This window comes from Callospermophilus lateralis, chromosome 3 (assembly GCF_048772815.1).
Source record: "Callospermophilus lateralis isolate mCalLat2 chromosome 3, mCalLat2.hap1, whole genome shotgun sequence".
In the NCBI taxonomy this organism is placed as follows: Eukaryota; Metazoa; Chordata; class Mammalia; order Rodentia; family Sciuridae; genus Callospermophilus; species Callospermophilus lateralis.
The window spans coordinates 13,327,348-13,355,300 of record NC_135307.1 but is presented as its reverse complement, the minus strand read 5'-3'; the positions used below and the strand labels follow the sequence as shown (position 1 = coordinate 13,355,300).

The 27,953-nt window shown below is 55.4% G+C and overlaps 1 protein-coding gene across 3 annotated transcripts in view; it reads right to left on the bottom strand.

The window, feature by feature from the left end:
- Positions 1 to 27,953, bottom strand: part of Itpk1 (inositol-tetrakisphosphate 1-kinase) — a 129,196-nt gene that overhangs the window by 5,639 nt on the left and 95,604 nt on the right. For all 3 annotated transcript variants that reach the window (XM_076849726.2, XM_076849727.2, XM_076849728.2), the window contains 5 exons: positions 13,339 to 13,437; positions 12,988 to 13,028; positions 9,746 to 9,911; positions 4,509 to 4,576; positions 226 to 388 (listed from right to left, as the gene is read on the bottom strand). In XM_076849726.2, coding sequence (XP_076705841.1) covers positions 226 to 388; positions 4,509 to 4,576; positions 9,746 to 9,911; positions 12,988 to 13,028; positions 13,339 to 13,437 — 537 coding nt within the window. The remainder of the gene's footprint in view (positions 1 to 225; positions 389 to 4,508; positions 4,577 to 9,745; positions 9,912 to 12,987; positions 13,029 to 13,338; positions 13,438 to 27,953) is intronic.

Here is a 27,953-nt window from a genome sequence, read left to right as displayed (position 1 = left end):
GGAATGGCTCAAGGGACAGACTGACTGGGACATCGAGGCTATGCTGGCGGCTCAGGTCACAAGGTGAGAGGGCGTGTGGAGCCGGCCGCCTGGGCCTGGTCCTCCCTGGTGCAGGATGCCCGGTACTGGGCTCCTTCAGCCCCTCCTGCTCCAGAGCCCGTTCCCAGGTGTGCAGAGGTGGCAGACTGCTGGCTGCCACCTCAGGCCACCAGCTGTGCTGCTCACCTGGGAAAGCGTTGATGTCGATGACCGCGTGCTGCCCCGTCTGGTTGTTGATGATGATGTCAATCCCAAACAGTGACACACCCAGCGCCTGCCGCAGGGCCCGGGACAGCTCCCGGATGACCTCGTCGCTCGGCCGCTCGAACACACCTTCGATCTTGTCCAGCTGCGACACACACAGGGGTCAGGCTGGGGTGAGAGGTGCCACAGGCCCTGCCATCCCTCAGGCCAGGAGGCAGGGCAGACCCACCCCAGCCAGCACCAGGCCACCACCTCTGTGTCCTGCCCGAGCTGGGCAGGTGGGGTGCTGCGCACGGCCTTGCTGGCTGCCATCCGAGGGACGGGGTCAACACTGGCATCTGACACACAGGCAACGGGCCCAGAGGGGTCGGGCTGGCCCGTGAAAGCACAGGGCAGGGTCTGGGCCTCGGTGTTCTCAGGCTCTAGACCCATTTCTCAGCAGGGAGGAAGGTGGTGGAGAGTCACTGTGGACCGAGGAGACAGCGAGGTGCAGAGATCACTGCAGCCTGACCTCGAAGGCAGGGAGGACGGGGCAGGGGTGGGGCAGGGGAGAGAGGCCTGGGGAGGGCGGGAGGAGAAGCCAAGAAGCCACAGGGGCGCAGGGAATGCTGGCACGCAGCCAGGGCGGAGGTGGCGGGAAGTCCTCCATCCCCTCCTTGCAGGCAGACTCCCAGGCCTGAGGCTGAGGTTCAGGACCGAGTCTTAGTCCCTGAAGGGCTCCAGGCGGGTGATCTTGCCTCCCGGCATTTCCACGCCCCCTTCCTTCCCGAGGGGCGGCTTGGGTCCAAGTGTGGTCAGCAAAGCTTCTGGGGGGTAGTGGGGCTGTCCAGGTGCACAGTCTCCACTCTGCCCTGGACCGCCCCGCACTGCCCATTCTCTGCTCTACTCCAAGTAGCCTGGGACAGGCACGAGGACCCACGTGCTTGAGCTCGGTCCAGTGGGAGCCTCCAGGGCATGAGAAGACTGCACCGGAGGCCTTGGGAGCCAGGACTTGGACCCAGGGTCTGGATGTGAATCCTGCAGTGACTTGCCGACTCTGGGGACTTGGAGAAAAGTTTGTGGCCTCTCTGCCTCAGTTTACTCTGCTGTAAAATGAGACTGATTGAGCCTCCCTCCTAGATTTGCTGAGAGGGAGGAGGAGGGTGACAGGTGGGGAGGCCATGGGCCTGGATGGCCAGAAGGGCTGCTTCTGATTTCCAGGGCAGGGACAGCCTCGGGCTCAGCTAGGTGCCTATGAAACACTGGAGTTCTGGAGCTGAAGCTCGGAGGCTAGAGGAAGGGGTGCGGCTGCAAATACGGTGCATCAGAGAGCAAACCGGGAATTACAGGTGGCCCCGCAGGCCCAGTCCTGGGGTCACACCCAGGGCTGCCTCGCAGTCCTGCGACCACACAGGCTCACTCCCCCACCTTTGAGGTGGAAGCCACCCACCCCACCAGCATCGGCAGGGCAGGGGGTAAACAAGCCACAGGGTAAGTGCCGTGAAGTGCCGTTCGTCTGTGGGAAGGGATAAAATCTGACTCGCTACAACACAGACGAACTCGGAAGACACCACGAGTGCGCGTGCCGGGCGGCCACAGACAGCTTCGTGCTGTAGCACTCCATCTGTATAAAACTTCCAGAAGGCGCAAATTTGTGGAGACAGGAATCAGAGAAGCAGTGGAGGAATGGGGAGTGGGGGCTCATAGTCCAGGGGATGGGAATGTTCTGGAAGGAAGCAGAGGTGTGGTGTGGTGTGCCTCAATGTGAGCAGACCAGTCGCGCTGGATTTCTCACTTTAAAACAGCTAATTTTATCCATGCGGATTTCACCTCAATTTGTTTAAAAGTGAGGCTGGGTCAGAGGATTGAGCATTGAGCCCTGGTCACCAAGACAAATGGTCTTTGGCCCTGAAATGGACAGCAGGGAACTCCCAGAGTGCACCAAGCAGGGGCTGAGGCTGGCACCTTCCTATCCTAGGAGTGCCCTGGTGTCTCCCTGGGGGCTTCCCAGGGACAGTGGCAGTCTGGATGAACAGGAGCTCACCTGAGCTCCCTGGGACACTCAGGGTCAGAGGCTGAGTCCAAAGAGGAGCTCGGCATTTGGTCCACAGCCCAGCATCCTCACCAAGTCAGAGGTCCAGGTGGACCCCAGGCCTGCCCATGCCCTGGGCCTGCCCCTAGCTGTAGCGAGGCAGCTCCTCTCACCCCGCGCCTCCCGACGAGCTGTTTATAAAAGCCCTTTCCCAGCTCAGCTGGGGAATCTCAGAAATCCTTCTGAAGCCATTTGATTGTTCAAACCCAAACAGCCAGCCTGGGACAAGACAAGGGTGGAACTCCTCCCGGGAATTCAACACCAACCACCCAAGGTACCCTGCTAACCAGGAGGTGGGGAGTCAGGAAGGAGCTCTGTGGGTGCCCCGGGGCCACCACTCACGGCCAACACTGAGAACTTCCTGCACACGGGCAGTGGGCACCGCTCGGACAGCAACTCACAGAACCCCTGGATGCCCTCTGGGCAGGATGAGGAGTCTGAGGCTCAAAGGGATGACCTGGCTTGCCACAGCTTGGGTCCGACCCGGGCTTTTTTCCCCAGAAAAGCCAATGTTCTGGGGCTGGGACTTCAGGCCTTGTGCATGCTGGGCAAGTGCCCCACCACTGAGCTGTGCCCTCGGAGGCCCACTGCTCCTAAGGACATCCTATGAGGGCTCCGAAAGGTAGAAGGCCCCTGGGGCCTGCGGGTTGAGTGGAGCTACCCAGGTCAAGGGCCTCCTGGGGAAGGAGGTGGGGCTTCGAGGCCAGTGTGGGTCCCTCAGGGCGCTCTCAGGGGGCTGAGACAGGGCTGGCAGAGCTCCAGGTGGTACAAGGCAGGAGGACTGGTAAGGGAGTATTCTGGACACCAGTTCTCATGGTGGAGCTGACATGGACAGCCTGAGGGAGGCCACAGTGACCGCGGTCCTGCAGGAAGGCCATGCGGCTGGGCATTGCCTCTTCTTGGAAGCATAAGTCCTGATGGATTCCTGACTAGCAGTCACATGCGAAGGCCAGCGGGGGACCGCTGTAGGTCTGAGAGGCAGAGGAAGGGCCCTGCTATGGCTCTAGGCTGACCCCTCCTATTTCTTGGATGAGAAAACTGAGGCCCACAGTCAACAGGGGTTTATCCAAGAGGGTGACTCCCAGTGGGCCACCCTGCATGCAGCCCTCAGTGTCCCCCTGGTACTGGTGAATAGCCCCAGTGGGCGCTAGCACTGTGCTGTGCGAAGGCACTGGCAGGGATAACTTCTCAGGAAGTCTGTGCCGTGCCAATTCCTCTGCAGCCCAGCACACTGGCCAAGGCTCTGCGAGGCCGGCAGGAGGAAGCCCTGGAGACGCTGGAGTGAGCAGAGCCTCCCTGCACAGAGCATCTACCTACGCCTCACAGCGACACAGCCAGGCCTGGCGCTTCTCTTGATTGTTCCTGGGAGATAGCTACTGAGGTCCTGGGGATAGTGGTGTCCCTCTAGGTCCTTGTTCACACCAGAAACAAACAACAGCTAGACAGGCTGCCCAGGTTTGGGGGCCAGGAACACAAGGCCAGGGCAGATCCCCAGGGTTGGCTGTGCCCAGTCCTGAAGAGGGAGGAGGCCACAAGAAAGCAAAGGCTCCCAGGACACCAAGATGGACGCACTCTAGGGGGGACAGGACCCCAGCAAATCCTGAGCGCAGGGGAGATGAGAGCAAAGCCGCTGGCCCGCTAGGCCCACAAGGGACGGCAGACTGCCCGTGGAGGCTCCCGTCTGCTGTGGAACACTGCCCAGCAGTCCTTAGAGTGGTAGGTCGCCCTGGCTTCCTGGGAGAGCCAGCTTTGGAAGCGGGCCTGGGGTCCAATCCCAGCGAGGCTGCAGGGAGGCTGCTAGACACCCAGCTGGACACTACCATGGCGACGTTCACTGAGCACCAGCCATGATGCCTGCTGCCACGGCTTCAGGGGTGGGGGTCACACGCCACCCTAGTGCTGCAGAAGCACACAGCAAGCTGTCAAGGGACACTCCACAAACAGAGCGAGCGACAGCCAGGAGCAAGCCTCTCTGAGCTCGTGGGGGCTGCCTGCAGCCCTCCCGCCCTGGCCCCCATATGCTCATCACAATGTGTGCACAGCTGTGATGCCACCGGCACGTGGGCTAGAAGACAGCAGGGCAGGAGGGGTTGGGGAACGGGCCTGGGCCTGGCATGTGGACAAGGGTCTCCCATGATGCCCAGCCCTGGGTGAAGGCAGCCTCGTGCCAGGCCACCAAGAAGGTGGTACATACCTCCGTGAGAACAGATGAGGACTCCGGCTTTGACACATTGTGGCTGTTGAAGAAGATGGACTCTCGATCTGAAAAAGCAGACGGGAGTATTGGTCAGGGCCTCCAGGCCGGGGTGTGGTTCCGCCACCCAACACCAGAGGGCAGCACCACCTCAGCCACACGCCAGGGCGCCTTGGCTCCAGGTCCAGTGGTAGGGCCAGGCACTCCAGGGAGCTGGGCTCCCCACCCCATGGAGTGTACCAGGGATGGACTTGACCCAGTTAGGGCCTCAATTTCATTTCCCACACAAAAATGACAGTTTGCTGAACCACCTCCATGACCATCTGGTGATATCCCACCTGGGCTTCCCCAACGCCTAAGGTCCATCCTGAAAGATGCTGCAGATGTGTCACCAAAAGGGCGCCAGGAGGAAAGGGGGCTAAGTAGGCAGGACAAGCCATGCACCCGATGTCGAAGGCCCCTCCCACCCATGGAACGCCTACAGAGACCCGGCCAGGCTGCCACCGCCATGTGAGAGCTTAAAACAAAGGTTCTGCTGTTTTCCAACTATTTAGGACAAAAACAGAAAACCAGAACATGGGCTTCCACGGTGCCCGTCCAAGAAGCTGCTCAGAATGACCTGCCCACCATGACACCCCCTCCACCGCATCCAGCTCGCGAGTCCCTGCGTGTGCGCCGCCATTGCACCCACCCCCAACTCCCACAGAGGCCCAGCAGCAGACCAGTCTCGGGGACACTGAGCGCGACAGGCTGACGGTGCAATCGTTCACCCAACTTGTAAATATCCTCTGGAGTAACCAAGTCACCCCGAGGAGCTGCAAGGTCGGCTGGTCAGCCAGAAACACGTTCTCAGGCACTTGGAAGCACAGGCACGTCAAGGCAAGAATCACAAAGCCAGGAGCCCAGGTCTGGGTCTGGCAGAGCTGTCACCACCTTGTTGCCTCCCCACCCCCAGAACAGCCAGGACCCCCATAGCTAGGAGTCCCCAAGGGGCCTAGCCCTGCTTGAGTCCTTCCAGGGTGGGGCATCATGGGTCCCGTTCCCCAGGACACAATGCCGGGCCCTGGGACCCAGGCCCCCAAGCTGAAGGACAGGAAGGGACCGGCTGAGGGCCTGCGTGCCAGGGTGGGGGGCCTGCCCTGGTGCCGCAACCCCACCAGCTCCGGGACTCTGCGGCGCCACAGCGATCATGCAGAGGAAGTGATTGGGGCAGAGCCAAGCAGGCAGGCGCTGAGAGGTACCTGGCATCCTTCCCGCTAGCGGGGCATAGAGGCCCCTGGCCACCCTGGTGTGCCCGACAGTCCTCCCGCTGCTCCGACCAGAGCCAGTCCAGACAGGGGGCACGAGAGACGGTCCTGGGGAGGAGCCTGAGGAAAATAAACACCCTGCGGGACTCTGCCACGCAGTCCCACCAATCCTCTCCCGGCACCAGGGAGCCTTCGAGGTGGCAAAGCCCAGCGGGCCAGAGGCTGGAGCAGGTGCCAGCCGTCCATGCCAGTGGTCTGGCCTTCTGGAGGCACTGCCCATCTCCTCATCCTACAGCCCCCAAACTCAGAGCACCTTCCCACCTGTACCCCTGCAGGTCCCCAAGGAAAATGAACAGGGTGGCAGAGCAGGCCGTGGAGGGAAAAAGGGCCACCATGCACAGGTGGACACAGCAAAGTCCAGGGAAGCTGGGAAGCTGTAGAAGCTGCAAGGAGAACGGAGGGAAGGGGACAGAACTGCCCCAGGGGCCTGCCATGCCCATGGAACTGGACAAACTGTGACCCACAAGGGCTCCCTGGGGCAAGACCAAACGCACAGGATCTCCAAGGGGGACCCTACACTGCTACTTCCGGCCTGCGATGCTCTGGCCAGAGGACTACTGGGCAGGGTGGCCAGCAATGACAGGTCCAGCAGCTCTCCACATGCAGCCGGGCAGGGCAGAGGGAGGGAAGGAGGGAGGGAGAGCAGCTTCCAGCCACTGGCCGTCACCAAGAGACTATGGGAACCTGCGGGGAGCTTGGTGGGTCAGAAGGAGCCTGAGCCCAGGACAGAGCCCTGGCACCCAGATCCTCGTCCCCTCTGTTAGGGGGACAAGGTCAGGGCCTTGCTGCCAGAAGCACTTTGAGTGTCGACGCCCCTGCCAGTCCCTGTTCGCGGATGAGTCCTAAGGACACACAGCCTGGGTGAAGGGCCACCTCGGCTCCCCGCAGGATCGGCAGGGCAAGGAAGCCAAGACTGTTTTTGTTCTCAACTTAAAGATGGAAAAGAGGAAGAGTAAATGAACAGAGTAGCTCCCAGACCCCGGCACTGTGGCGGGGCAGCCCTGAGCTGCAGCCACAATCTGCTGCTCCTCTGCTGTTTACTGTCGCTCCCAGGAGGTGCATGCCACGACGCTGTGGGTGGCAACCCAAGTCAACTTCCAGCTGCCACTAGATGCCACCTCTGCAAAGGTGCCTGCGTCTGCTGTGCCTTTTCCAAGTTACTCCCCTCACTGGAAGGTGTCCAGAGCCGCGATGTCTTCCCTGGAGTCCCCTTCTTGGGACAACTGGCTCTGGTCTCTCTCCCGTGTGTTCTCTCCCCCCCACTGGAATATCTACTCACGAAGGCAGGAAGTCGGGCTGGCTAGCCCCTGGCTGGACCCCCTCGGCAGGCTCAGTGAACGCAGCACCTCACTGCCTCTTCAGAGGCTCTGGAGTGGAGGCCAGGCCGCCTGCATCTGTACCTGAAGCTTCCCTGGGCACAGTCCCGCCCACTCATTTGCGTATCTCTAGGCTGCTCCCATCCAGCAATAGCAGCTTTAAGTAATGGGGACAGCATTGGAGCCATCTACCCTGTGGACTCTGGTAGATCCAGCTCTACATGGTAGGAGGTACCACTCTTCTTCCCTAAGGGAAAAAGGCCCAGGATGGAGAGTGTAATAGACCCCGGCACAGGGCTGGGACCCCTGGCGCTGCATCCTCAGGTCAAGGAAGCCCCACTGCACAGAGAGAGGGAACAAAGAGAGCCGTCCCTCTGCCCCAGCCTGGTGAAGAGAGCACATGAACCTCAGGCAAGGAACACAGCGCATTCCTCGTGTTCTTGGTGACCAATGTCACCTCTCCATAAGAGCTTACTCTGGTTCCAGTCAAGGTGTCTGCGGGATGCCATTGCTATTAAGTACACACCTGATTTTGGAGATGTTGGCATGTGAAAAAAATGTTCCTGGGAGGGCTGGGGTGGGGCTCAGCGGGAGAGCACTTGCTCACACATGTGAGGCACTGGGTTCCATCCTCAGCACAACAATAAACAAACAAAGTAAAGGTATTTGTCCATCTACAACCAAAAAAAAAAAAAAAAAAAATTGAAAGTGTCCTGAGAATCAAAAGCAAATGGCAGCTGAGAGACAAGTCCTTGTCTCTACCTCCCCTCAGGTCAAGAGCAGCTCTGAGCAGGGAGCCCAGCTCCCAGCCTGGACACAGGAAGTGTGGGATCCGCCACCCTGGGCGGTGGGAGCCACAGGCTAGGTGGGTGTTGGAAGGTGGCCAGAGCCCCCCAGCCCCGTTTAACCAGTGCATCGTACAGAGCTGCCGTCACTGAGGCCTTACAGCCCCCAAGAGGCCTGAATGTGAGCGCCAGGCCCCCTGCCACGTCCCATTCACCCCAAGACAGCGGTAGAGTCGGAGAGACACTGGAAGTCACTCGGTTGTCCTGTGTGTCTTTACTGTTTGGCCCGGGTGTGAGACACAGCCACGAGGAGGGACACGAGGAGTGGAGAGGAGAGAAGGGAACTGGGCCACCATTTTACAACCAGGAAGGAAATGCACACAAACACACTTTTGTGTGGATGAGAAAGGAGACCTGGCAGTAAATTTCTCTTAGAAATGAAGTGATTTGGGTAAAAAAGGCAAGAGAGACATGAGAGAGCTTTTTTGTGTGTGGTTCTGGGATGACCCGGGGCCACATGCATGCTAACAAGTACCCTCCCACTGAGCTATGGTCCCGGCCCTAACTATTCTTCATTTAATAGTTACAAGTTCTTCATAAAGTGTGTATTTTTTAAAATCAGGAAAATAATAAAAACACTGTGTGAAATGTCAGCCTCTCCAGGCCACACATGGAAGAATGTCCCCTAGTGGACATGTCCACTGACCCAACCCACACTATCCCCTCGCCCCAGGGCGGGTGCTGGACCGGGTCAGGAGGGGCTGTCCTGACCCTGGAAGACTGCTGAGACTCGACAGGGAGAGGAAGACACTGCCCCATTGTCCACTCAGTCAAGGAAAGGGAAAGAAAGTGACCCAGGGGAAGAAGAGCTGGAGGGACGACGGGTAGCTGCTCCAGGCCAGCAGGCAGGTGACCGGCAGTCAGGCGGGTCCTCTGGAGGCCCGGGCAGGCCAACGCCCTACCTGAGGGCATCTCCCTTGAAGAGAAACGTGCAGTGCGCTTGAGCAAGCTCACGGGGCAGGCACGGGACTCCCAGGAGCCCTCTGGAAGACTCCACTTACTCTGAGGCATTGCTATAACACCCAAGATTTCTGGAACTCACCTTAGAGTGGCCTCAGGACCCACAGAACATTCCTTACAGCAGCCCCACAGCTGCAGGTTTTTAACCCCATCCCTTTTCATGGTTGGTGCCAGGCCTGGAAGGAGGTAAGGGCTGAGGGAAGCTTCAGTGGGGTCTTGAGGCTGTTCCTAGAGGACCACCTCTAGGGCCCTGAAGGACAGCAGCAGCATGTGACATCACTGCCCAGGACACTGAGGACCCCCCTCCATGGTTCAGAGCACGCTGGCTGACCAGTGTGCACGTGCAGCCCTGCACTAGGTAGGGGGTGTGTGACTGCCCCGGGACCTGACGTCCGCATTGGGATCTGGAGCAGGTGCTGCCTGCTCCAGAGCACTGGTGCCCCCGGTGGCTGCAGAAACAGCTGGTGCTGGGGTAGTGGAGACAAGAGGCAGGGAGGTGGGGGACCAGCCAGCTTCCCGAGTGGCTGCAGAGTTGGCTGACTGTGCCCGCCCCGCACCTCCCTCCCAGTCTCATCACCGTGGGTCCTGGGAACTGTCTGGGGCACAGGCAGCTTCCAGGGGCCTTCTGGGGCTGACAGTGGTTCCAGGGTCCCCCAGCAGCCTGCTGGGACAGGGTGCTCCAAGACCTCTTTATCCATCTGCTGCACCAACCCAGACTCAGGGCATCTCTCCAGCCTCCAGAAGTCACACGAGTGGCAGGGGAAGTGGGAGGACAGACAGCTGTGCGCGTCTCAGTGCGAGAGGGTTACCTGATGTGCCCGCAGAGAAGTTCTTGAGCGAGGGTCTCTGGACCACCGTGTAGGACTCGCCCACCACGAACACCTTGTAGAGCACGGCGTTGTGGTTGATGAAGTTCTGGACCACACAGGGTGGCTGGATGGCACTCAGGCCCTCCTGGTTGAACACGATGGCCATCTGGGGAGACAGGGGACACGGGCTGCATCAGAGCCCACCACCCTCCTGCCTTCAACACAAAGCACATCACCAGCAGCATGCCCTATCCTGAGCCAGGGACACGTGTGAGTGGAGACGGCTGCGAGAAGAACGCCTGCGTCAGTCACCTCTGCTGCGGGAGTCGGAGTCCGGCACGCACCGGGCCGCCACGTAGGGGTGAACAGCTGGTGCACTGCACAACTCCTGAGAGCATTCCTCACAGTGCCAGGGAGTGGGGCCCCTAGGTCTTATGCTACTCAACCCTTCTGACATCTGGGGGCTCTTCCACAAAGATCCAGGATGGGGAGGCGGGATACTAGGCTGTGGATATGAACCTGAGGACCTGGTCCAAGCTGTTCCTGCTGAGCACTCACTGCAAGCCCCTATTCTAACACCCATGTGAGTCACCTGGTGTCACCCTCGCATCACCACCCTCTGTCATCGATAAGACAGCAGGGTCTGTGACCTGCTGGAGGATGACAGCCTGGAATGGAATCGGGTGTGCCCAGCATGGGCCTTGCTTCTTACGCAGGGGCCATACAGGTGTCACAAACGGGCGCGCCTGGCTCCTGGTGCCGGGCTCCTCTGGGGCGATCATGCCTGGTTGAGGACGTGGGTGGCACTGAGGGCAGAGGGGCTGCAGACTTCCTCTCGGCTCTGACGGAGGCTGGGTCTGTAGTGGCCTATGGGGTCTGTCTGCTCTAAGGACCATGGGGCCCACTGGAGCCAGCCACTGTGCTAGGTCACGGCTAATCCCTCCACCCACAGGCCCCAGGAGGAGCACAGGGCCTGGACAGCTGGCCGCCTCAACAGCTGCCAACCCTGCATGCCTGGTGCTCAGCTGGGCAGGACAGAAGCAGAAATCCAAGCCAGCTGGGGAAACCAGTGCAGTGTGTGCTGGGGTGGGCCAGGATATCCCCTTCGCCACCAGCAACAGTGATGGGGCCAGGCAGCCCGGGAACCAGCTGGGCCCAAGGCCCCCGGCACTTCCCAGGTGAGCATGGGCAGGGCCTTCACCCTGTGTAAGCTAAACACCCAGAAGTCCTGTGAACACCAACTCAACCTTGGCCAAACCAGCTGGACACCCTGACCTATGGGAGGCGTGTGCCCACCCTGTGGAGGGCACCCACACCCAAGGGAGTGACCCTCTGAGGCCAACATCCCCAGGCACCAAGTCCCACGGCACACACGGGTCTCCAAATGCTGACAACAGGTGGACACTACTGGGGATGGGGGCGGGGCAGGGGGTGTGCGAACTTCCCTGGGGGTGAGGACCCACACTGGGGGTGAGGCTCGTGCAACCCCTCAGAGCCTGCCAAGAGAAGCCCACCTGGAAGCAGACCTTCCCTGGGTCCTGGTTCCACACCAGCTTTCACACAGTTCCCTTGGGCCAGGTCACAGCGGGCCCCACAGTAACCCACGTCCTTCACAGTCACTGGGAAGTCCCCATGCGTAAACACAGGTCAGACACTCAGAGGCAGGGCCATTTGCCGAGCACCTCACAGCTGGCAGCGCCGTCCAGCAGTGATGGGTTCCCAAGGCTGCAGTCCCCACGTGGCCTGGAGCTCCATGTGGCTGCTCCCTGGCCAGGGGCCTTCCCTGGCGTGGACCGGTCTACCCACACCGTTGGCACTCAGGGGTGCACCAAGACACGAGGACCTGCCAACAGAGGGCCTCTGTGGTGACCACGGGCAGACGGTGGCCAGGAAGCTGCCCTGGCAGTGAGGGAAGCAGGCACAGGGGCATCCTCTGGCTGCCCTCTCCCTGGCTGCGGCCATGCAGATGCCCAGGCAGGACAAGCACGGGAAGGCAGTGCCCACAGGAGGCTCCCGCTGACCTTTGTAGCAGGCCAAGATCTCCTTCCCACGGGCAGGGCCGCCCCTCACGGCACACCCCCTGCTGACACTGTTTATAGACATTTCCCCTAAATATCTCCCAGGGACAGGGAGCACGATATAAATCTAGAAAAGGTCACTGCTGCCGGCTTCTGTTTTTAGTTTCCCCTGGTGGGGGATGTTCTGATGGCAGGGCTGCAGGGGACAGGTCTTCCCTACAGGGCCCACTCTGCATGCCAGGGCAACTGCCTGATGGGAGGCCCAAACTGGGTTGTGCCCAGGGCCTGAAGATGACATCCCCTGTGGTTCCTGAAGGCGGGAAGGGCAGCAGAGACCTCGGGGCCCTGCCCACTGCCTGCTCCTCTCATCCCCAAGTGCTTACAGCTCATGGCCACGCATGTCCCACGGGTGCAGTCTCCCTAAGGACTCACTGTTTCCCACAGGGATGGGGTGGAGCCTAGGCACCTGTTCCCTGGCACCTGCAGGAGGGTCAGACACAAGTGCACAGGGAAGAATGGACGGGTGGGCAAGCGGGGCACAGCTAGCCAGTGGGCGTGGCCCTCCTCCTCAGCGCCCTGGTGGGCAGAGATAGCCTTCCCAGCCCAGTGCCTGGCACTCTGGGCCAGACGACATGCAGCCAGGGACAGGTTAGGCTGGGTGTGACTTCTCTGGGCTCCCCTAGGGACCACATGCCCCTCCATCCATGAATTGAAGCCCTGAGCCCAGCATGGGGGTGTCTGGAGGCAGTCAGGTTTGGGTGAGGTCGGTGGGACCCTCACCTTGGGATGAGCACCCTCTGGGCATGCTCTGCTCACGCGACGGCACACACGCTATGTACAGGCCAGGCCACATGTGACACTGAGAAGCCAGGAGCAGCCTTACAGAACCCAGTCCTGCACCACCCTCATCTGGGACCCGCGGTTCCAGAACTGTGAGAGTCAGCGTCTACTGCTCAAGCCACCCGTGTGTGTGGCATTCTGCACGGCAGCCCCAGCACCGTCCCAGCCTCAGGGACAGGAGCAGGTGAGAGAGGATGGAGACGGGCTGCGAAGCTGCCATATTTTGTTTCCTCCACTCAAGTCTAGGGAGCCGGGGTGGGAGCTGCACACCAAGAGGCTGTGCCCGGGAGCTTGGCAGGGTCCCAGCAAGACCCACTGGGGTGACAGGGCAGGGGTGGCAGGTGCAGGGAGGCAGGGACAGGGACAATCAACACTTCCACTCACCTCATGAGAATTGGTGCCATGAGCCACTCTGGTCTTGCAGACTGCGGGTTGGAGAGAGGAAAGCAGAGAGGGATCAGTGAGCCCTGACGTCTGACTGGCGGACACAGGGCATCTCCCCAGAGGACCCCCATAAAACTCCTGCAGCCCCAAGGGGAACGGGGCAGTGCTGCAGTTGGGGTAACGTGGACAGATGCCACCAGCCCAGGCAGGACCCACGCAGTGGTGGTGTGGAGGCGCCTGGGGCTGTGCCCTCCTCAGGCAAAGCCTGGGCCACCCTCAGCAATTCCAACCCTGCGGGCCTAGAACACCCACCCTGCCCGTGGCCATGTGGCCGAGCACGCGGCTACGTACTGAAGGGGAAGGCCAGGCCGTTCTTCTCCAGGAGCCTCACGGTGTCGTCCCCGCACAGGCTGGTGAGCTCCATGAAGGGCGGCGAGCAGATCCTGTCATCTAGGTCACAGCGGGAGGGGAGGTCAGCGCCTCCTCCAGGGCCGTCCTGGACCCTGCCCACCTCCAGCCCTGAGGGTCCCAAGCTCTATGGTCCCCTCTGTGGGGCGTGGGGTGTGTGTGACAAGAGCAGCATATTCTTCAACTACAATTCCCAGCAATATTCTGTAATTATAAAATTCTTACATGCTAACTAGAAAACCTGAAGCGCACAGAAAAGAAAACACACGTCGCTTCCACCTTTGCCACCCCTCCATCATAGTCCCCTTCCTCCAAAAGACTGTGAGCCCCTAGGAGGTGGGCCCGCTCCATACCTCTGGCACAGGGCTGGGAAAGGCTGCACATGGGCAGGGCAGGGTGCCCTGCCTCCCCCAAACTTGGGAGCCAAACCCAGAGCAAAGCAGCTGAGAGCTGACCCCAGAGCTGTCCACTTCCTGGCTGGCCAGGTCAGCACACTGGGACATGAGAGCCAGCCTTGCTGACCTCAGCAGCAATGCAAGAGCTGCACAGGGCAGCTCAGAAGAGCTTCTCGCTTCCCTGGGCATCCCACCCCACCAGGGCAAGTCTGGACTCCAGACAGGAGCTCCTCTGGGGGCCCTGGGAGGGCAGCTGGGAGTCCACGTTTGCCAGGCCCCTGGAGGGGTGGCAAGCCCCAAGCAGTGCTCATTCCATCCTGAAGCTGCTGTGACGGCGTGTGGAGCACGGGTCAAGAACCAGAGGCCCAGGGTGGTTGTTGCCTAAGGTCATAGGACAGTCAACCAAAGAGCCAGGGCAAGGAGCCAGGTCTACCCAGCAGCCTGGAAGAAGAGAAGTCAGGAAAATCAAGCTGGGGAGATGGGGGGTCCTGGTGCTCGTTGCAGGCTGTGACCCACACCGGCCTCATCTGCCCTCCCCCAGCATGAAGGATGGGAGGGCTGGCAGGAGGCTCAGGATCAGAGTCACACAGCCACTGCCGCTCCGCTGTGGGGGCGTGATGCTGAGGTCCCAGTAAACTGCAGGATTTGCAAGGAGCAGGCACGAGATAGGAGCTTGTCAGGCTCCCACAGTGACCTCAACTGTCACACGCCACTGCTGATTGCCGACCTGGGCCCACCGCACTTGTTCCACGTGGCTACACTGCAACTCGTTCATCCTCAAAGAGCCTTTGAGGACGCACCACCATCACTCCCACTTTCCATTTGAGGCAGCGGGCACCATGGAGACGTCCCGGTGTGGAGCTAACAGTGAGCAAGAGGGACGGCCTGGGCTGGGGTGGGGCTCAGTGGTAGAGGGCTCGCCTAGCACCTGTGAGGCGCTGGGCTCGATCCTCAGCACCACATAAAAAATAAATAGAAACAAAGGCATTATGTACACTACAACTAAAAACAAACAAACAAAAAAAGAGGTACGGCCTAGGGCACACTGGGTGGTTTGGCTCCAGGTCCAGCCTAGTGACCATGGCTGTGGGCTCAGGGTGTCCCTAAAGCATCTCCTCTGCTCGGTGGCAGTACTGAGACAGCAGCAGCTTCAGCAATGGGAAGCACGAAGGCGACCCCTGCACTCCAGCCGCCCACTGTGCAGAGTCCCACTTTCCACAGGTTCAGCCGCCTGTGGCCATCTACAGAGCACTGAGCTTTAAACCACACCTGGCGAGCAAGGTGATGAGCAGGGTGACAAGCAGGGTGAGGGGCTCTCCAGCCTGCACCACCCACGTCACAGCCCGACTCATTCCTGCGTCCAGCATGACACCACAGTCACCGTCTCAGTTACCAGATCAGCTGTCCTAGAACACAGGCTTGCGCTCAAGGAACCCTTGCTTTACTTAATACTGGCCCCAAAGTGCAAGAGCAGGGATGCTGAAATTGTCCTATTTTGTTATGAGATTGTTGCCTAATTTACGAACTTTTTTTTCAGTGCTGGGGATCGACCCGGACTCACACAGGCAGGGCCAGGCAAGTGCTCTATCACTAAGCCAAACCCCCCCATAAATTAAACTTTATCATATGATGTAGTATAGGGAAAACACAGTAAGTGTAGGGCTTGGCACTAGCTGAAGTTCCAGGTTTCCACTGGGAGTCTTAGAACATATCCCCCCTGGATAAGGGGGCCACCACTGTGATAAGGGACGAAAGCATAACACATAATCTCAATGATGTAGAAAGCATCTCACAAGATCTAATACCTTTTTACAGTATAAACATTCAACAACTAGAAAGAAGGGGATTTAATCATCCTAATAAAGAGCATCCGCAAAAGCCCACACTTTAAGATAACATCAAATCCACCACTGAAAGCCTGGGTATTTTCCCCTAAGGTTAGGAGCAAGGCAGGGATATTTGTTCTGGCCACTCCTCGTCAACACCTTGCTGCAGACTCTAGACAGGGCCACTAGACAAGAAAAATGAAATAAAAAGCATCAAGATAGAAAGAAAGAAATAAAACTACTCTGTTTGCAAATATTATGATACGGTACATAGAAGATCCCAAGAAACAAACACACACACACACACACACACACACCCTCCAAACTCAGCTGGAGCTAATAATAACCAAGTTCACCAAGGCTGCAGGACACAAGAGCAACACAGGAAATACAACTGCATTTCTATACCCAACAATGAACACTCTAAATGTGATGTGAAGAAAATAATTCCATTTATAAAAACTTCACAAAGAATAGAATATTTGGGAATAATTTAATAAGTACAAAACACACTCTGAAAACTACAAAATGTCACTGAAGGAAATTAAAGAATGCTTCAATAAATGGAAAGACATACTAGGTTCATGAACAGAGTAAACATTATTAAGTTGGCAATGTTTTGATCTATAAACTCAAACACAATACCCATTGAAATACCAGCTTTTTTTTTCAGGAATTAACAAGCTGACCCTAAAATTCACATTAAATGCAAGGGACCCAGAATAATCCGAACATCTTAAGAAGCTATAAGACTCACACTTTTTTTTTTTTTTTTTCAAAACTTACCATGGGGCTAGGGTGTAGCGCAGTGGGAGAGTGAGAGCCTGGCCTGCACAAGGCCTGGGGTTCAATCCCCAGCCCACAAAAACAAAGAAATAAGTGAAACTTTCTACAAAGCAAGTCATTAAGACAGTACAGCACAGGTGTAAGACAGACATGCAGATCCATGGAACAGAAAGGAGAATCCAGATGTGAATTCATTCACCTGTGCTCAGTTGCAGAAAGAACTTAATGAGGAAAAAATTTTCTTTTGAACGAATGGTGCTAGTACAACTTGTTACCCATTAGAAAAAGACTGAAATTGCAATCCTACCTCACATCACATACAAATTAATTAAAAACGGATCATGAACTAACTATAAGAGCTAAAACTACAAACCCTTTGAAGAAAACATCTGTGTGAGTCTTCATGGCCCTGAATTAGGCAATATCTTCTTAAATATGGCACTAAAAGCACAATCAAAGCCAAAATAGATCAACTGGATACCATCAAAATAAAAAACTTTCATGCTTCAAAAAATACTATAAAGAAAGTGAAAAGACTCCCGGAGAATGAAAGAAATATTCTCGAATCATATACTGGGTACAGGACTAATATCATATAAAGAACAATTAAAACTAAACAATAAAAAGTCAACCCAATTTTAAAATGGGAGAAGGTTTCTGTTATTTTGTTTGTTTACTCATAGGTGGACACAATTCCTTTTATTTTAATTTTATGTGGTGCCAAGGATGGAACCCAGTGCTTCATGCATGCCAAGTGAGGGTTCTACCATTGAGCCATGATCCCAGCCCCTGGGCAAAGGTTTTGAGTACGACAGTTCTCAAAATAAGACATAAAAATGGACAATAAGCCCATGAAAAGATGCTCAACATCATTCACCATCAGGGATTCCTGTGTTGAGGATGTAGAAGATTCAAACCTTCATGCATTGCCGGTGGCAATGTAAGCGACGTAGCCACTTAGGAACAGTCTGGCAGGACCTTGGGCAGTTAAAAAGTTACCATGTGACCTGGCAACTCTACTCCTAGCAATGTGAATTATATCCATTAAAAAAATTTTATTTTTAAAAAGCCAGCAGTGCCACATACCGAGTGCTCTCCAAGGGACAGTGAGCTAAATAATACCTTCCAACAAACCTGCAGAGTCTGTCCCCACTCCTGTGAGTTCACAGTGAAGTCAGCAAAGAGACACTCCCCCCCAGAGATGATGAAGGTATATTCCCCCCAGAGGTGATGCACAGGGACACTCCCCCGAGAGGTGACAGGTTCAGAAGAATTGCAAGGACAAAATACTCCCAACGAACATGTGGCGCCAGCACCAGTCTCTTATTAGACATACGGTTTGCAAATATTTTCCCATTCTATGAGTTGTCATTTTCCTTCCTTTATAGTTCTCCTTGAAGCACAAAAGTTTCTTATGCTTCAGACACACCCAGTTCTCTGAAATCCTGTGTATAAGATGGCAGCCCCGGTAGTAGCAGGGGCCAAGTGGGCCAGGACAGAGGGGCACAACCACAGAGTCACGTTCTTATTTGTCTATCCTGATTCGTAGCTGGCTGTCCACACCACCGGCTGCATGCCTGACTGACTCTGGGGAGGGGTGGGCTGGAGCTGAGTCTGGCCCAATCCCACGGCCAGATGAGACCCGTGTGCCAAGCTGAGGCCCAGGGAACCAATCTTAGGTGAAGGCAGCCCAGATCCTGCAGAGCTGAGGCAGGGGAGGATCTGTCCCTTACTGGGCTGTAGACCACTTGGAACTGCTGGTACCAACAACATCTGTGCTGCCTGAGCCAGTTTCTGGCCATCTGTAGCCCACCTGACCTGCCTGTAAAATCACTAGGGACTTGGACACTACCTACTGTTCTTATTTGATTTCGACGGCCATTTACCGCCACCACCACCAAAAACGCACTGAGCGCCTCCTGAACTCTGAGCTGTGACAGTGTGTGATCGTGGACACCCCTCCTTGCACGGAGCTCACTCCAGCCCAAGGGGCCGGGAAATGACCCACACAGAGGAGTGGTACAGCTGGGAGGGGAAGCATGGGGTACATGAGCGAAGCGCCCCACGAGGCCTCGCTGAGCAGGGGCGGGGGAGGGCAGCCCAGAGGCCTCGCTGAGCAGGGGCGGGGGAGGGCAGCCCAGAGGCCACGTGGCTGGGGGAGCAACCAGTGGGGAGGCCCAGCATGCCTCCGTTACCTCATGCAGCCTGGATCCCAGCCCTGCGGTCAGTCCAGCAGGTGGGCACAGTGGCCACCCAGCTCGGGGAAGGCTGGAGAGGGAACCAGGCCCTGCAGCATGGGGCGGGGGGTACACAACCACCTCGTGCCAGCTGACACATAGCAGTGCCCACATGAGGGATGGGGACAGCAGAAGCTCCTCTGCTCACCCATGGGAAGCTCAGGGCAGCCCCGCCAGCAGCCTTTCGCCCACGTGGAGACGGGCAGATGCTCTGGTAAGTGAGCCTGGGAGCCCGTGAGGCTATTTCTGGTCCCCGGGAAGCCACTGCTGCTGCTGTTGATCTGTCATCTTTATTTCTGGGCGGGGGCTGGGAGGAGGCTACTTTGGCTGGAGGTTGGGCTGCTTCTCCTGAGAACTGCTCCCTCAGCCCCCGAGAAGCTGTAGCGTCTTCCCTCTCCGCCCCTCGGATCAGAGCCTGTGGAGCCGGAGGGCCCTTGGAGAGGGGCAAGCCCAACCACAGGTCACGATCCAGCAGGGGGAGGGAAAGGGGTTCAAGGCCACCCGAGTTCCTGGTGGGGCCAGGGCCAGCACTGGCATCGGGGCACACAGTTCTGCCCTGCCCACTCTGCAGGTGACCTTTTTCTCTTGATGGTGGCAGCCGCCACGGCACTAGCAAGAAAACAAGAGGACCAATGACAACATCTGGACACAGCAGGACAACGGGGGCAGCTTTGAAGCCAGCCAGCCTCCCTGACCCTGGGACAACCAATCACAACCAAAGCTTTGGCAAATGACTCCACAGCGCTGAGTCTGGCGTGCCCTACAGTGGGGTGGGCTGCTGGGGAAGCCCAGGAGAGCAGGCAGTCAGGACAGTCACACACCCAGGTGCTGAGGGCCGCACCCTTGAGAGCCTCGTCCTCGACCTCATCCTCACTTGCTGGTTTTCTGAACATGTCAATTTCCTTCTCAGTTCTGTTTTTACTGTCACCTATTTTTCTGGTGGCTCTGCCTCTCCTGGCCACTTGACCGGCAACGCTTCCCCCTAACGACAGACAAGTTTTCTTCATCTCAGGGCTGACGAGGCTGTGGGCTTGCGCTGAATCACTTCCAGAGCCGAGTTCCCAGAAGTGAGTTCCAGGGTCCACGGGAATCAGCATTTCAGTGGTTCTTGCCATACTGTGTCCCAAAAGAACAGAAGGGCTATGCTGTGGTGCCAGTAACCACCTGTTGTGCCCAATGCCTTCCTCAGCCCTGACTGATCCCATGTTCAGAAATCTGGGAAGGTCCTTTACAGAGGGAATGGGGGGGCAGCATGATGAACAAGCCCATCCCCCTACGTATGGTCATCTGGGGCCAGCTGGGGGACCCCAGGCCAGGCAGGGAGCTCGTGGCAGGCAAGTGCTTAACAGTGAACAAAGTCCTGCACGCAGGCCCAGAGAGACCCAGGTGCACACCCTGTGCTTCCCAGTCCTGGCATGCCTGGCAGCAGGCGTGGGGCGAGCCAGTCCTGTCCACCTGTGGAGTTGCAGAAGTGTTGTGGAATCTGCGAAAGCCAGACAAAAAAGCATCCACTCTCGGGGTGACGGGCGAGTCCAGTGCTGCTGTTTGTGCACACCCTTCCCAAGGACACAGCAAGGGCGGCTCTGGGCTCCCAGGTGCTCCCAGGAGTGAGGCCAGCAGGAGCAGGACTCCCTGCAGGACAGGAGCAGACAGGAGAGCCAGCCCAGGGTTCGGGCATCACTCCACCTGCACTGGAGACCCACGAGGGCATGGAGGTGGTGTCTGAATGGCCTGTGAGGGCACAGGATCTGCAGGAACCCTCCAGCCAAGGAGTTGCTGACCCACTGGGTAGGCCCAACAGAAGGCAGACCCATGAGGGCAGGGGCCTGGCCGATCAAGCCCATGGCTGTTCTTCCAGCAAGGAGTGAAGAAATGAATGCACCAGACACCAGCCTTCGTCCCCACCTCCTGTCCGAAGGAGGACGTCCATGTCAACATACAGGTTCCCACGGGGTGCGGGGCAAGCTGGCAGCGTGCCTCAGACATGGCCCCTCACAGCCGGACTCAGTTCTGATTTACTGGGCCACTCCCCATTCCCAGGGCCCTCTCTGTATGGCAGGAAGCAGCCTTATTCACAAGGGGGCAGTGAGGTCCCCATGGGGCAGCAGACACCAGAATGGGGGTGGCGGGACCAGGGGAGGCAACAGGATCCAGGTTCTCACCAAATCCCTGAAAGCAAGAGCCGGAGCACACTCAGCCCTGCCTTCCAGCCTTGAAGCCTGCGCGTGCTGGTCCCTCAGCCCTGCAGGCCCTTGCTGGCCTCTTTGTGGCCTAGGACACTCCTGCTTATTCCCTGACATGTGGGTCAGGACACTGTGCTCATCTGTACTCTGCACCCCTCTACGCCCAGTTTGTGGCAAGTGACTCATCTCTCCCTGTGGCCTGAGGGCCCCTTGCGGGCAGGGCCCAACAGGCCCTCAGCATGCTGGGATTTTAACAGGATGCGTCCCTTCAAAAAAGCAGGAACAACTGAATAGCAGAGGCAGGACCCTTGTGTCTAAGGCCCAGTAATAGTCCTGGATGAGATAAAGTGGAAATAACATGTTTTGTTTTGTTATTAAGACATCAAAAGTTCCAGGCCCTGAAATTGGCATGTCCTGGGGATGTGGGAAGGAGGAGCCTTGGAAACCACTGAAAATCTGCTGCAGCCCTGGGTTGGCTCCAGGAGCTGCAGACTGCCATCCCTGTGGCCCCTGTGGCCAAGCCAAAGCCCCTCAATAGCATGAAAGGCCCGAGGACCAAGTGCCAGGTCCCAAGCCTGGATCCACCGTATCATCCGGGTGGCCGCATAACCACGGGGTCTCTCCCCAACTGCAGAAGGCTCAACAGCAGCACCCACAGGGGTTGCCGTGAAGATGGCTGAGTGCACATCAGTCACCACCCTGAGCACGTGTGGCACACGGCAAGCCCAAGGCAAGACTTCACTGCTGTGACCACCTGGAGCTGGCTTGCCTCCCGTGCTCCCTGAGGTCCACCCTACAGCCCTCAGGACGAATGAGGGGCCGGCAGCTCCTCAGGGGCCGGCACCAGGAATAACTAAGGCTGTAGATTCTCTCTCAGGCGATCCCACGGAGTAGGGACGACCAAAGGCCCTGACTGTGCCACCCAGGCACTGAGGAGCTCCCACAGGGCTGGTGGGTTCTCAGGACCAAAGGCAGACAAGCCCTGGGGCACCCGGGCACTGGAGGCAGCTGGAGCAGCCATTCACCAGACAGGACTGGGCATTTCCCACCACCCAGGTCACCAGAGCATCTGAGGCCTGAGACCTGGCGAGGTCACATGAGGACTGGGGGTGTCGGGAAGGCCAGGGCTGCTTCTGAGAGGTCTCCAACCATGTAGACCAGAGGTGACCTTATAAGCCTCGGGCCACAAAGGCCAGGCCAGGCCTATGTTCCCACCTCAGATCCAACCCAGACAGGGGAGGAAGCAGATTTCCTGGGGGTCCTTGCGGCAGGTGTGGGAAGGAGCAGTCCAGTCTGAGGCTAAGCCACCTGCTCCACTCCTCCAGCCTCAGGCCCCAGGACAGGGGCCTGCCTGCATCCCCAGCCCTCCTCCCTACCAAATGCACCACAGGAGCTACACTCAGGGTCTAGTCAAGCTCCCACCTCTGGGCATGGGCTCAGTGCCTGGCACCTGGTCACCCTGTCATAAATGTTTACTTGGCATCTGTCTCCCTGACACCCAGGGAGGTTCAGAAAGGGCAGGAGCTGTCCACCTTGCTCACCGCTGTATGCCCAGGGTCAGGCACCCAGCTCAGCACCCAGCAGGCCTGCAGTGGTGGGATGGTGACCCTCTAGACCAGCATGACCAGACCACAGGATGCTGCGTGTTTGGTGAGACGTTATTCTGGGCGTGCCTGGGTGAGACGGCATTGGAATCAGGAGACGGAGTAGAGCCTACTGGCCTCCCCAGTGTGCTGGGCCTCGTCCAGTCATTTGAAGGCCGGACTGGAAGGTGAGGTGGGTGAACGAGAATTCCTCTTGGCCTCTGCTTTCCAGCTAGGACCCAGGCTTCCCTGCCCCCAGGGTTCTGGACTTGGCTGGAACTTCACAACCCACTCTCCTGGATCTCTACTCTCCAGCTGGAAAATCCTGAGACTCTCAGTCTCCATAATCACAAGAGCCAATTTCCATTCCTTCAAATGTGAAGTGGACTCCAAATCCTGTCCCCTTGAGGGGGCTGGCCCAAGAGCCCCAGGGACAAGTAGAACAGAGCCTCAGGAGGCAGGGCCAGAAGAGGGGCTCTTTCCTGGGACATATGCCCTGGGCCCCTAAGCCACCAAGCCAGCAGCCTGGCTGCTCAGTCACTGCCCTGCTGAGCAGCGGCCTGTGAGACTGCAGTGCAGAGCGGCCTGGCGGAGCCCAGCCAAGCCCCAGGTTTGTGAGCAAAATAAACACCTGTTATTGTCTTAAGCCATTGTTTTGGCTTGCTCAGTGACAGACAAGCAGGACAGAGGCTTACAGAAACGACACGTGGGGGCACTGTGGGGGCACGGTACACAGCTCAGGCGTGGCTCAATGTGAACCGCGACCAGACGGGCACAGGCAGCATGCTCCCTGCCAAATGCTGGAGGGCATCAGCTCCCGGGGTCCTCACAGCAAACCACAGGTCCATTATATAACCTCCACTTGGCACATGAGCAAGCCAAGGCCTTCAAGATCAAAGCCACACGTGGCAGTGTTTGGGAAGAGAGCCTCACTCCTCGCCACCGATCGTTCCCAGGAAGAACACTGAGCCTGGAAGGAGCTGACGCTCCCATCCCTGCCTCAGAGACTGAGAGACCCAGAGATGCCGGTGTCCAGCCAGCCGTGCTGCTGGCCCCTACTCCTGGCTGCTCCCGGCTGCTGGGGTGTCACCCTGAGAAGCCTCCTTCACCTCTCTAGGCCTCAGTTTCCCACTCTGTGAATGGGAGGGGCAGTCCTAGGTTGTTGAGGATCAGATGGGTTCAACGGAAGCCAACGTAGAGTAGAGGACCTGTGGGATTCCTCCAGCCCCCGTCAGTCACCATCATTACTGGGCTGGGGCTGGGGCTCAGTGGTACAGCGCTCGCCTAGCATGCACCAGGCACTGGGTTCGATCCTCAGCACCACCTACATGTTTAAAAAAAAAAAAAAAAAAAAAAAGATACTGTGTCCACCTAAAACTAAAAAATAAATGTGAAAAAAAGGTCCACCCCTTTCCAAACAACTCAGCAGAACACCGGTTCCTTTTCCTTGGTCAACTCCATGTGGCTGACTAGGTTGACTTTTTCTGAACAAAACAGGTTTTTATACACAAACAGAAACAAAAGAAAGGCTTACAACTATGTAAATGTGCTAAGAAGCAGATTTTTAGTTTGAATCCATCCCATTTATTGATTCTTGCGCTACAGAAGTCTATTAAGAAAGTTAAGGCCAAATACAACATGATGGAGATTTGGGCCTACTTTTTCTTCCATTAGACACAAGGTCTCTGGTTAATTCCTAGGTCCCTGATCCACTTTGAGTTTTGTGCATGGTGAGAGACAGAGGTTTAATTTCATTTTGTTATATGTAGATTTCCAGTTTTTCCAGCACCATTTGCTGAAGAGGCTATCTTTTCTCCAACGTACATTTTTGGCGTCTTTGTCTAATATAAGATAACTGTAGTTATGTGGGTTAGACTCTGTGTCCTCTATTCTGTACCACTGGTTTATAGGTCTATTTGGTGTCAGTACCATGCTGTTTTAGTTACTACTGCTCTGTAATATAGTTTAAGGTCTGGAATGTTAATGCCACCAGCTTCACTCTTCTTGCTAAGGATTGCTTTGGCTATTCTGAGTCTTATTTTCCAGATGAATTTCATGATTGCTTTTTCTATTTCTATAAGGAATGTCATTGGGATTTTGATTGGGATTGCACTGAATCTGTATAGCACTTTTGGTAGTATGATCATTTTGACAACATTAATTCTGCCTACCCAAGAACAAGGTAGATCTTTCCATCTTCTAAGGTCTTCTTTAATTTCTTTCTTTAGCATATTGTAGTTTTCATTATAGAGTTCTTTCACCTCTTTCATTAAGTTTATTCCCAAGTATTTTTTTTAGGCTATTTTAAATGCAGTGGTTTTCCTAGTTTCTCTTTCAGTGGATTTGTCACTGATGTACAGAAATGCCTTTGATTTATGAGCATTGATTTTATATCCAGCTACTTTGCTGAATTCATTTATTAGTTCTAGGAGATTTCTGTTTTGGGTCTTCTAGGTATAGAATCATATCATCTGCAGTGAGGTGAACAGACAGTCTACAGAATGGGAGCAAACCTTTACCACAAGCACATCAGATAGAGCACTAATCTCTAGGATGTATGAAGCATTCAAAAATCTTAACACCAAAAAACAAATAACCCAATCAATAAATAGGCCAAGAAACTGAACAGACACCTCTCAGAAGATGATACAGAATCAATCAAACATATGAAAAAATGTTCAACATCTCTAGTAATCAGAGAATGCAAATCAAAACTACTCTAAGATTTCATCTCACGGCAGTCAGAATGGCAGCTATCAAGAATACTAACAATAAGTGTTGGTGAGTATGTGGGGGAAAAGGCACACTCATACACTGCTGGTGAAATTGGTGCAGCCAATATGGAAAGCAGTATGGAGATTTCTTGGAAAACTGATAATGGAACCACATTTGACCCAGCTATCCCACTCCTTGGTTTATACCCAAAGGACTTAAAAACAGCACACTACAGGGACACAGCCATATCAATGTTTATAGCAGCACAATTCACAATAGCAAAATTGTGGAACCAACCCAGATACCTTTCAATAGATGAATGGATAGGGAAACTCTGGCATATATTCACAATGGAACATTACTCAGCATTAAAAGAGAATAAAATCATGGCATTTGCAGGTAAATGGACAGAGTTGGAGAATATAATGCTAAGTGAAGCAAGCCAATCCCAAAAAACCAAATGCCGAATGTATTCTTTGATATGAGGATGCTGACTCATAATGGCGATGGGGGCGAGCATGAGAGGAATGGAGGAACTTTATATAGGGCAAAAAGGAGAGAGGGGAAGGGAGAGGGCAAAGGGGTAGGAAAGACGGTGGAATGAGTTAGGCATCATTATCCTAAGTACACGTATGAAGACACCAATGGTGTGAAAATATTTTGTGTATAACCAGTGACTTGAAAAATTGTGCTCTAGGGCTGGAATTGTGGCCCAGCGGTAGAACGCTCGTCTAGCATGTACAGGGGCCTGGGTTCGATCCTCAGCACCATATAAAGATAAATGAAGGAATGGAGGTATTGTGTCCAACTACAACTAAACATATATAAATATTTAAAAAATTGTGCTGTGTGTAATATGAAATGAATTACATTCTGCCCTCATGTATAACAAATTAGAATAAATAATTAAATTTTAAAAACTATGTAAATGTGAATGGAAACTTGGAAATATCTATTTTGTAAAAAATTTTTTAGTTTTATTTTTTTAGTTGTTGGTAGACCTTTATTTTATTTATTTTACATGGTGCTGAGAATCAAACCCAGTGCCTCACACATGCCAGGCAAGTACACTATCGCTGAGCCCCAGCACCAGAAATATCCATTTTTATAAACCACAATTCTTTGTTATCAATCAGAAAATCCATATTCATCTTGCAATTAAATGTCAAGCCTGTGGATGATTTTTTTGAACTCAGCAGGTCATAAAATTTTATAGTGAATAAAAGAGTCATCACCTTGACGAATATAGCAATATCAAACAGAATCCAGCAGCTTCTGCTGTTTAGGAATGTGGAACATGAGGTTAAAGCACTATAAGGGTCAGGTCATTTTTTTCTATGCTGGTTGCCACATCTTACCAAAAAACAAAAACAAACCAAACAAAAAAAAATCCAGTCAGGCACAGCGGTGTAGCCTGTAATCCCAGGGGCTCAGGAGGCTGAGGCAAGAGGATTGTGAGTTCAAAGTCAGCCTCTGAAACTTAGAGAGGCCCTCAGCAGCCCAGCAAGACCCTGTACCTAAATAAAATATAAAAAAGGGCTGAGATGTGGTTTCAGTGGTTAAGCACCCCTGGTTTTAATCCCCAGTACCAAAAAAAAAAAAAAAAAAAAAACCCAAGCCTAAAACTGTTTCTAACCCATTATTTACATAAAGGAAATCATAAAATCCAATGCGTCTGTACAGCTGTGTGGTCTTATTGTGATAAACAACTGGATAACTAAAAAAAAAAAGCTCCAGTGTCTCCGTGGAGAGCCCATGGCTACTCTGCTGGCACGATGGGCAGCATCCACATGTGGAGGACTTCACCCTCTGACTAGGAGATGAGCTGGGGCCAGCCTCACTGCAGGAGATCTTTTAGAGCAGAAGGTCTTTTCTGAAGAAGAAACTCTGCTGGACCACCGGTAGGGCCTGGAGATGGAGGGGCCATGAGAGAAGGAAGGAGCCGACAGCCAGGAAGGAGGGGGACCTCAGTCCTACACTGAACTGAATTCTGCCCACAAGAATGTAGATGAGCACTCCGCCTGGCTGGCCCCTGGTTTCCGCCCATGACTCCCTGAGAACGCAAGTGCTGGAGAGAACTTCTGACCTCTCCAATGGTGCCATAAGAAATGAGCCACTCAGCTCCTCGCTTGTTATGCAGCAGCAGGGAACTAACGTAGCCGTTACCATGCCTTCTCAAGGGAGAAAAGTAATGGGGCTATTTAAAGCCACTGGGGAGGGACGGCCCTCAGTCCCTGATGCCTACAGGTGACCTTTCTGGGAACGCACCAGAGGTAGGGGACCAGCCTGCAATGGGGGTGGGGTGTTTCTGGAGAGGGACAGAGGGAAACAAATGCCACCACGGGGCATCTCCCAGCAGGGGAAGGTGTGGCAAGGTGGGCGAAGCCTGCCATGGCCGGCAGGGTGAGTGGTTTTCCTCCCAACTGACCAAGTTAGTGGCCCATCTCGTCTTGTGAGGCCAGACAGCCCACTACACCTGGAATGTTCAAGTCCAGGAGTGGAGGAGCCAGACACTGGCCAGGCAGAGAGACATTCCTGAGCCCTGACTGGCTGCTGGCAGTGCAGACTAGCTCCCCAGCAGCTATTCTCAGTGAGTCACACACAGCCCCCTCTGGACCCCGGGCCAGCCTCACCAACCCCACTCTTCAGCTCCCCAAATGCAGCAGACCTTTTGTTTTCAAGCTGTTTAAAAAATAACATTTGGAGTGTTTCTGGCAGAACCTGTTCTAAAAGCAGGACAGAAAATACCAGTGTGGCCCAGCAGGAGGATGCTGCTACATTGATGGGGTTCCCTGTTTTTTTGTTTGTTTTTAAATAATGGGACAATTTCCTT